The sequence below is a fragment of the Montipora capricornis genome, chromosome 4 (assembly GCF_036669925.1).
Source record: "Montipora capricornis isolate CH-2021 chromosome 4, ASM3666992v2, whole genome shotgun sequence".
In the NCBI taxonomy this organism is placed as follows: Eukaryota; Metazoa; Cnidaria; class Anthozoa; order Scleractinia; family Acroporidae; genus Montipora; species Montipora capricornis.
In genome coordinates this window covers 52,946,987-52,956,986 of record NC_090886.1, presented here as the reverse complement: position 1 = coordinate 52,956,986, position 10,000 = coordinate 52,946,987, and the positions used below count along the sequence as shown (strand labels likewise).

Sequence of the window (10,000 nt, the reverse complement as noted above, 5' to 3'; positions counted from 1 at the left end):
AAAATTTGAAATACAGGTCCCACCCGAAAATAGCGAAGCTAATCGAGTCAGGTGGGAGTGAACAATAAGACAAATACAAGAAGACTTACAAAAAGTATAAAAAGAAAGCTACACTATAGCTAGCTCTAAAATTATTTTAATGAATTAAATTCAAATACAGATATGAAGGGAAAAGTACAGAAATAAAAGACAGACGTGATTTACTGTAACTAAAGGTCATTTTTTTGTTAAGTCCCCTCCAGCAGTTATTTTAATTAACATTTAATCGTTTTTCTAGAGGGATAGTCATCATTCAAATTGACCCTCTACTGCTTTCCGCCTCTCGCCAATCGACTCGTTTTCCAGCTTGAAAATGTGTCTTTTGAATATCGATTGCCTTGCCTCATCATCATCAACATGGCATGTAATTTTTCCTCTTCAACATTCTTTACTGAAAGAATAAAATGGGATGTCATGTATTCAAAGTGCGAATTACATGATTCATTGTTTCACGAAAGCAGGCGCGAAGAAGTCCGATAAAATATGAAGGCGTAATGATTAATGACATTTATGTTTCAACTGTTTATGTTGTACATTTTTACGTTTGTTTCAACAGGAGACGGGGATTGACATGAATTACTATGAACTTTATAAATTAATTGACGGCCTGGATAAAAACAGAGATGGCGAAATCAATTATAGGTAAAGTTTATCATCTCTTTGATTACCCTGCAAGCAAGCTGCGCCAGTGGTAACCCTTGCGGCAGGAATTTTAAGCAACAACAAAGTCACTGCAAAATACAAATCACTTTGCGACTTATGAGGAAGCTTTTAGACGGTGACTATTGCGTTAAGTTTACTTCAATTGGCATCCTCAAGTTCCAAATCATTCCGAAAAACAAAAGTGCAGGAACTGTTGATCAATTAAACTGGCGCGAACGTGAGTAGAAATGTGAAAACAAAGTTTTGACTGAAATTTCTGCGTTAGGGATTTTAAGAAACTGATGGCTAAGCTAAGCAAAGAAAACGTCTACAAAATATATTAAACGTTGCGCGATCTTTATTCATCTTGTTCATATCATACAATATTGCCAAGGTATCCGACAACTGGAGTGATGCGATGATTTTAGGTAAAGATAAGGATTAAAAGATTCACAGTTGAAAGCTCACATTACTTTCAAAACCTTAAAGGGACAGTTTCAAAGTTTTGCGCATATCCAAGCTTTGGCGCTGGCAGTTGTAAATATTACGGTTTCTCACTGAACCAGATGATGTTCATTAATCACCGAGAGTGCTACAGCAAATGCACTGAATAACTGCTCGTACCAATTTATTTTTAGGATACGTCGCCCAAATTGCAAGAAGTAAACGAGATTGAATAACCGCGAAAGACTTATGATAAGGCAAAGTGATATTTTAGGCGACGTTTTCGTCGGCCGTCGCCGTCGATCGTAGATCTTAAGGTCCCTAATTTGGAGGTTTTGATGACAACGTAAGCATGCAACAGAGAATCCTTCATTTTCTTCTTTTAACTTTGAAACCGCTCGTACCAGTCTATTTTTAGGATACTTCGCCCATATTGTAGGACGTGAACGAGACTGAATAATCGCGAAAGACTTACGATAGAGTCAAGTTATATTTCGAGATGACGTTTTCGTCGACCGTCGCCGTTGTAGATCTTAAGGACGTTCACGCCCAAAATGTTCCCACGTACAGATTTTTTTAAAACTTGCCACGCAGAAAGGTAATGATCTACTTTTGCCAAAGAGGCAAAAAAAAAATGGGGCGTCACCGTGCTCGTTTTCGAGATCATGAGGTGCACTTTTAGAAGATTGCGTTATTTTAAGACGATCTTAGCTTACATCTGTCAGTAATAAAAAAGCTACATTAGTGAAATTTAGATCAGGGTAACGTACTCAATTCAACATAACTAATATAACTAAATTAACCTTTGCAGCTGATGTCTTTTTCTGAGGTGAAATAGACCTTGAAAAACGATACATATTGGTCTAAGAAAGAAAACTTCGGTCGCACGAGAGCATAAAAGGCGAAATATTGTAACTTCTCACGAACAGATTTTTTGTGTTTTTTGCTAAAATGGACAAAATCAGAAAAGGAAGGGATCTACGGAAAGAAAAATAGGGGTCACCGAGCATTCAAGAGAGTAAAATCGCTGCGAAGTTCTGTCACGTCATTGCGTGACATTTCCGAGAAGACCTGGGTCCACAGCTGTCCCATGATGCCACGCGCTTTCACGTTCCATTCTTGTGGAAAATGTTTGCAACTTTAGCATCGTGTTAGCCTGCGTGGCCGGCGTAATCGGGGAAGGGGAAGGGGAGCCGGCCACGCAGGCTTCGTGGTCTGCGATGCATCACGTGTTCGTGACATGCGCGAAAAAATGCGCAGTAACAATGGGCGCGAACGTCCATTCCCTTAGAATCGACGGTGGCTACGTCAACGACAACGGCAAAAAGTAGTAACATTGCTTAAAAATGGAAAAATACTCGCGCTGCTTTCCTTTGCCGCACTCCACAAAACAACCAAATTTTAGGTTTTGACGACAACGTGAGAATATAACAATGAACCATTTATTTTCTGTTTTGACTTTAAAACCGTTCGTACCCATCCAGTTACAGGATAGTTCGCCCGTATTGTACAAGGCGAACAAGACGGAATAATCGCAAAATACTTGCGATAGCGCGAAGTTATATTTTGAAGTGACGTTTTCTTCGCCGTAGCCGTGGTTGGTTCCTTAAATTCCCTATTTCTTAAACTTGTGCTCGCGCTCTTTCGGCACACACTGATTTTGGTGCATTATATATTTCCCTGCTGTGCAAAACAGTGATAATGCAACGCTGACCTGTTCGTGCGTTCGCACCAATCCAGGATACTTTGCCCATAATATTTAACAGTTACTAGGGAGCTTAAGCACGCGTGTTTTTGAGACGCGTACGGCAACCGGAAGTGAGCTGTTTTCCCTTTTGATTTTTCTTCGCACAACCACATTTACATTGCCAAGTATCTTTCTTCATCAGAGATGATTAGTATAAAAATCTGGGAAACACCACTGTCCTGGCACGCGAATTGTTCTCTTCCGGTTGCCGTCCGCTTCTCAAAAACGCGCATGCTTAAGCTCCCTAATTACTCTACGAGGACGCGCTGGATAACCACCGAGGCCCGAAGCGCCCGCGAGTTTGTTATAATCATTTTATATCCAGCAAGCCTGAGTAATATAATTTTTTTGTTAAAAAACTCCAGGATCAACAACTCTTCCACTGAAGCATCGATTTCTGCCTCGCTCAGTTACGGTCCAAAACGGCTTTTGTCGGCCATTTTTTCCTCAGAGCTGTACGTTCCTTGACCATATTAGGTACAGCAGGTTTATGAACTGATAACCTGTGTTCAGGGGGCCAATGAAAATGTTGGAAATCTGATATCCATAGTTCAGTTTTTAATAAATAGATTTAGCCAAGCCTTAAGGCGGAATATTCGAAATCATCTTTTTGGATTGAAACCGGCGAAAAATGCAGGAAAAAAATATTTTCCAAACCGTTTTCCACCAGAACACGAAAAGCATCGACTGTCGAGAGCTTTAGTTGACGTAGTAAGGCCGTGTAGCCGCGTAGAGCCACAGGAATGTCACCGCTCATTCGTGCATGACATCTCGCCATCCCCGATCACTTGCGATCTCACATGCTTTGAATTGTTTTTTCTTTCAGCGAACTTGTGATGGGCTCCTTTGAACAGCAAATGGAAGACAGAAAAGAGAAAATCAAAGTAAAAGCACAAAATGAAAGAAGACAAAGACTTTTATCACCCGTACCTCCGAGATGATTGTTCTAGCCGGCCATCTTTTTTCTAATGAAACGTGGAACTAAAACTACAAGTTTGCCATGAAGGGAACACAAATGTTTCCTTAAATTTATCTTAAGCAAGCGAAACAGTAGCACGTATCCTTGTACAGTATTTGAAAAGTCTAAATGGGTTATGGAAAAGTTATTTTTTTATTATTGCCTGCTGACACATATAAATACAGAAGAAACAAATATTTTTGTACAACACAGCTCGTAGCGGGAATCTGGGTGCTCGGGAAAATCCTATTTTATTCTTTAACAATGGTTAAAATTGCGGAAATTAATTTTTAATAATTTTTGTGAACAATTATTTATACTTTGTAGCAAAACTGTATGCCAAAACGCAATGATTTCCAAGAAAGCAATATTTTGGTGCAAACATGAAATGTATGGCATGGAAGAAAAGTTAGATTAACTTTCTTAGTGAATTTATATTTAGATTTAGGATTAATTAATTGAATTTTAAATAGTAGTTAGTTGAAAAAAAGTATTTATATGTGTATGTTTTGTATGTAGTGACATAAATGCAACAAGTAAACCGCATCAAATCAGTGTATTTCCTGTCATGAGAACCAATTTTGAAGCTGTTGTTCTGTGTAACTACCATCCTAGAGAAATTGATTGGAACACTTCAACCTTTTTTAGGCAATATATGCGACGCAATCTATTTCACGGCAAAACTGGCTTTTCCATCCCCTCCCCTCCCCCCCTCCCCCCAACCCCCTCAGTCAATAGGGAGCTTAAGCAACGGCGACGGCAACGAGAACGTCACAAATTTGCATATTTAGTGAGCAAAAACAACAGCTTTGCACGCCCTGCAAGTGCGTTTTTGACTTTTTGTCCATTCCTTTGCCGTCGTCAGCAAGACAACAACGTGAAATAGCCAAATTTGAGGTTTTATGAAGGCCGTCAGCACTTGAGGATAAATTTTCCTTTTCTCCTCTGAATTAAGTGCCGTTCTGAACAGTGTCATTTTTGAGCAACTACCACATCCTTGTCATCTTGTCATATTAAGAAGGTTGAAATAGTCCCGAAACGATTGATATGACGCGCATTTATATTTTGAGATGACGTTCTCTCCAGGGCACTTTAAGCACGCACATTTTTGAGACGCAACTGCAACCGGAAGAGAACATTTCGCGTGCCAGGACAGTGGTGTCTCCCAAATTTTTATACTAATCATCACTAATGGAGAGAAGATACTTAGCAATGTAAATGTGGTTGTGTGAAGAGAAGTTCAAAGGGAAAACAGCTCACTTTCAGTTCCTTTACTTTGTTCCGGGTCGACAGAGGATGACAAATCTATTAAAATGCTGGCAAGCCTCTCGTGCAAGAACACGGATTGTACTTATTGTTTTTTGATGATCTCGTCAAGTAGGTCGTAGATCTAGTATGAAATGGAGGCTGATGCAGGCAAATCTTTTCAAATGCAAATTAATTTGCCCTCATTAGTCTCCATTTCATGCTAGATCCAGTCCAACCGATAGAATACGAAACTGGCCTATTGCAATGCCTTTGTTTCCACTCCGTAGGGAGACCTGGACACGGTGCTCGCGCGCGACAAAAATCGGTCAATTATTCTACGCATAATTTGTCAATTAATTACAAGTAAGTAAGTTCTGCGACTGCAATTTTTCTCCTTGCAATTTGATCGTAAATACAGGTAGGGTTTTTTCATCTCCAACCTCGATTTGGCTAATGAAATGAGTATACTTCACCGGGAAACTTAGCTCCAGCGTTATTTCCATTTCTTGCAGAAGGAGGTCGTTTTGAGGGCAGATTTCTTTTACACCTGTTTTTCAAATTCGTAGAACTGTGTCGAAAGATGTTTCAAGGTTCCCCCCGAATAATGGATCGGGCAATTTACATCACCAGTGAGGAAAAACAGCGAACGTATGTCGGTAAGTTAAGTGCCCCACAGTAATTCATGGAACATTAAAATGGCTCTAAAATCAATACTACTTATCGATGCAATGTTCGTTTTTTGTCTCAGGTTTTATCCTTCAAAAATTGAAACTCCGGAACCATCATCTATTGGTAGAAAACAAGAATCTTAGGAATACAATCAAAAACATGGAATCTGAGATTCAGAACATGAAGGGTGCTTTGAGCCAAGAGGAATTGCAATGCAATCTCTTGACCAAAAATCTACAATCAAAAGAAGTAAGTAGAGACAGCTAAAACAGACTGAAGATGGAGACTGCTTGAACGGACCTGAGGAAATAACGAGCCAAGTTGCACGAATCATTGCGCAACGTAACATACCTTGCAATGGCCACAAAAGTTGCAAGACAAGTTGCGAAGACCGTTGCTGAAAGTAGAATTGAGTTCTGCTTTCCGCAACTCTTCACCCAACGTTGCAACGGATTTTTGAGCATTGTGCAGTGTAACATCTGTCCGGATCCTGTAACTTGTGGTGCAACGGTTTGCGGCACCAGCCAATAAAAATGTTCCTTTAACCTCATGTGATCATCGAATCGGGACAAGTTGCACGAAACGTTGCCCAGTGTAACATCAGCAAAACAACTTGTTTCGCAATGTTAGAGCGTTTGTAAAATGGCATTGCGAGAAACGTTGCACGAAAAAACTGCACAGTGAAACAGCTTTTTTCCTGGCTTACTATACCACTAAAAAAACAGTTTAAGATTTGCGTTAAAACCAGTTTGGTGAGCAAACCATCGGTTACAAAATGTTCAAAAAATGGATTTGTCAAAACGTTGACTGCTCACAAAAAACCATGACCCCTCGCAATGGAGAACGAAATTTTGATGTTCTGATCCTTAGTGCAGACGTCCTACCAAAAGCTACAGGATATATACGGAAGCTAGGCCGTTAAACTGTAGGTTTCGGGAGAACTTTCATTCTATACTACTTAGCTTAATTGTCAGCGGATGATCGCGGTGGCAGAAGATGCAATGAAGTTACGTTACTAGCCATGATTGCAACCCAAAGACTAAGGAGGCAAGCGAAGGTTTCCACTTTAACCCATTGACTCCCAGGGGTTCCCCATTGACGAGTAAAATTGTCTGGCGTTAGACAGAGTAAAATACTAAGTCTGGCCGGTTTAGACCGGTTTGGACGTCAAAGGGTTAAAGTGGAGAACTAAAGAATTGAGACAATATGTTAGGGATCAGTAAGTACGGAACAAGTCAAGAATTGTTTTCGGCGAAAGAAAACTGAGGACGAATCCTTCCCTTGGGTCAGACATTCATTCAGATGAACGGACCCTTTCATCTGGCCTAGGATTGTTGACTAGCTTTTCCTTTAACGATGCCATCCAGGTCTTGCTACAATACCCAGAACCAAGTCTCTTGGAGTCCAGGATCCCCTTATTGGTCTTTCAAAAATTCATTAATAATTCATGAGCGAAACAGTCAATCTGAGGTCATCGATAAAACAACGCGCGCATGCGTGAGCTTTCAAACGCGATAAAATTCTCCTTGTTACAATTCTTTACATAAAGCATACTAATAAGGCATAGGTTGTTTTTCTTTTATTATATCTCTCACATAGTAAGCGCGCTGTGATTGGCTAAATCAGCGGGCCGTATTCAACAGTACGGCGCGCTGTACGGCCCGCTAAATTTGAAATTTCGATAAAACATTCTCTAGCAAGTTTTTTTCATATAGTTTTTGAATCTTGCAAGCAACTATTTCAAACAGCCAAGTAGATTTATTTTTTCGGATTCTGACACGGCAATCTTTGTAGCAGTTGAAGCTTCTGCTTGACTTCGACTAGTTTCCTTACCTGCGCACCGGATTAACCTCAGAGACTATAATAAATGTCTTACTACATGTAACCTCGTTTTCTCGGTCTGTACTGTAAGTTACGGATCCTAATTTTTCCCGTTGATTGATGGCCGGCCAAGAGCAAAGCGCGCGGGCCATAAATGAACGGGAAAAAACTCGGTCCGTAACTTACAGTACGGACTGAGAAAACGAGGTTATGCTAATGTCACTGCTAATAGTTTTTTAAACATTACTTTATCTTATAGGAGATCAACCAGGTAGTGGAGGACATTAACCTTATCTAGCGTCTCATTCCGCTTTTGCAGGAAGAGATGCGACAATCAAAGAGCAGAGAAGGAAATCTGAACAGTGAAATCAAATTACTGCAATCTAAGTTGTGCAAGGAGACATTGAAAAACAAAGTTTTGGACGAATGGCTGAAACAAGTAAGCAGCATACATCTTTACTGCATTTTGTTCAAATCAAATGAAATAACTTTATTTATTCACGGTATTCTCATCAGTTACATTGGGTACTACTCATGAAAATACTAGTTTAAAAAATTCGTAATATATACTATCTAAAACTACAATAAATTAAAAAAACTGCTTTACATGAGAAGACTTAACTGATTAGAGTGTAATGTGAACTGCTAGATTTCTATCCCATATGAACCACGTGAGCGTTAGCCCTACTAATGGAAATGGGCCCACACAAGGACAGAGAAAAACTCTGACCAGGGTGGGAATTGAGCCCACGACCTTCGGGTTAGATCACCGCTGCTCTACCGACTGAGCTACAAGGTGAGAGCCGTGTTTAACTAAGGAATTACATTAAAAGAAGCCGCTGCAGCCAGTATGAAAAGATGCTAGAGATCCTGCGCGCCGCAAGTGAGTTGGTAAACTGTTCCATAACAGCGCACCACTATACCTGAAACTGTCCTTAAGAACTTTGGTGCAGGGAAGGGGGACAGGAAGTTTATCTTCAGTGTTGCGTTGAGTGTCTGATGTCGCTTGTGCCAACATGTAAGATCATTTCATCAGGTTGTTGATGTTGATGTAATGGAACAATATCCTCGAAACTAGATGGGCAGAAATGGGCCCACACAAGGACAGAGAAAAACTCTGACCAGTGTGGGAATTGAACCCACGACCTTCGGATTAGATCACCGCTACCCTGCTGACTGAGCTACAAGGTCAGACGGGAGCAGGTCGTGGGAACTGAAGATGTTAAAGTCATGGCAACGAATATGTACATATTTGAGTTTTTTTCTGTCCTTGTGTGGGTCCATTTCCATTAGTAGGGCCAACGCTCACATGGCTCATATTGGAAAGAAACCTAGCACTTCACATTACACTCTACTTTTAAATTAGTTAATGAAGTCTTATCTTACACAGTCTATTCGAATTACGTGATAGTTCTCTACTCATTAACCCAAAAAATGGTACTCGCTCGTTTTTTGCAGCAAAGAAGGTTACGCGCTTATCCGTGAATTTGTTGAAAAACTGAATTGAAAAGTCTCATCTATTACCGGTAGCTACATCAATGACTTGCTGGGTTCCTTCTAAATCATTTTCTTCGTTTCTTTTGAAGGTCACTTCAGAGAGATCATCTTGCAGAGGGTTTAATAAACGGCTCTGTTATCTGATTGGTCGGATAAGACGCTTTAGGGGAGGAAGGCGCGGTGAAATTGAAGATGAAAAGCAACCTCACGACATCGCCGCGTTCAGATAATGTCATTAAACAGAGAAAAGAGAAAGATGCCTGTCTGAATCATTTGTATTTTACTGCGTATCAGTGCTCCTATGATAAAAAAAATCTCTTCCTTTTTCCCTTCAGATTTTGAAAGTGTGATTGCTTAAAACTGGACTGGTAAAAATTTAATCTTTGATTTTATATCCAGAGGCTGTTTATTTTGAGAGTAAGTTTTGGATTTCACGGGACGCCATTACTCACGTTCCAAACTGACCGATTGGACCTCAGAGGGTTGAATCTGAGGAGAAGTGACGTCATTTACTCACTAGCTTAAGTTTTAGTGTGTAAACGCAGTTATTATACATGCAAAACATCAGTTACAAGTCTGAAAGGCTGAAACTCCCGAACTGTAAATAATTCAGTCACGTAAAAAATTCTTAAGTATTGAACCTTTGATGGCATTTTCTCTTCAAACCAGCTCTCTCAACATGGCGGACCATTAAATGGCGGATCTTTAAATAGGAAAATTCCAGTTAAAGTAAACAGGTGTCTTTGGAAATCAAGCCTTAAAACTTGGGTCACTGACTGTTTAGTTAACGTACATGTACTTTTGAAATCCATAGAAAAATAAAAGGTGATTTTTTTTGGTCATAGTAGCACTTGAAGTCACGTAAAGGAGCCCGTTCAGAATTAATTTTATTCACTTTGTTGAGGATATCTTTTGGTCTTAGATGAATTTGTCTT

The 10,000-nt window shown here is 40.0% G+C and overlaps 1 protein-coding gene across 1 annotated transcript in view; it reads left to right on the top strand.

Moving 5' to 3' along the window:
* LOC138047407 (leucine-rich repeat-containing protein 74B-like) overlaps positions 1–4,421 on the top strand; it is a 16,709-nt gene extending 12,288 nt beyond the window's left edge. Inside the window, exons 13-14 of the mRNA XM_068894248.1 lie at positions 596–681; positions 3,699–4,421. Coding sequence (XP_068750349.1) covers positions 596–681; positions 3,699–3,813 — 201 coding nt within the window. The 3' untranslated portion in view covers positions 3,814–4,421. The remainder of the gene's footprint in view (positions 1–595; positions 682–3,698) is intronic.
* Positions 4,422–10,000: the final 5,579 nt, after the last annotated feature.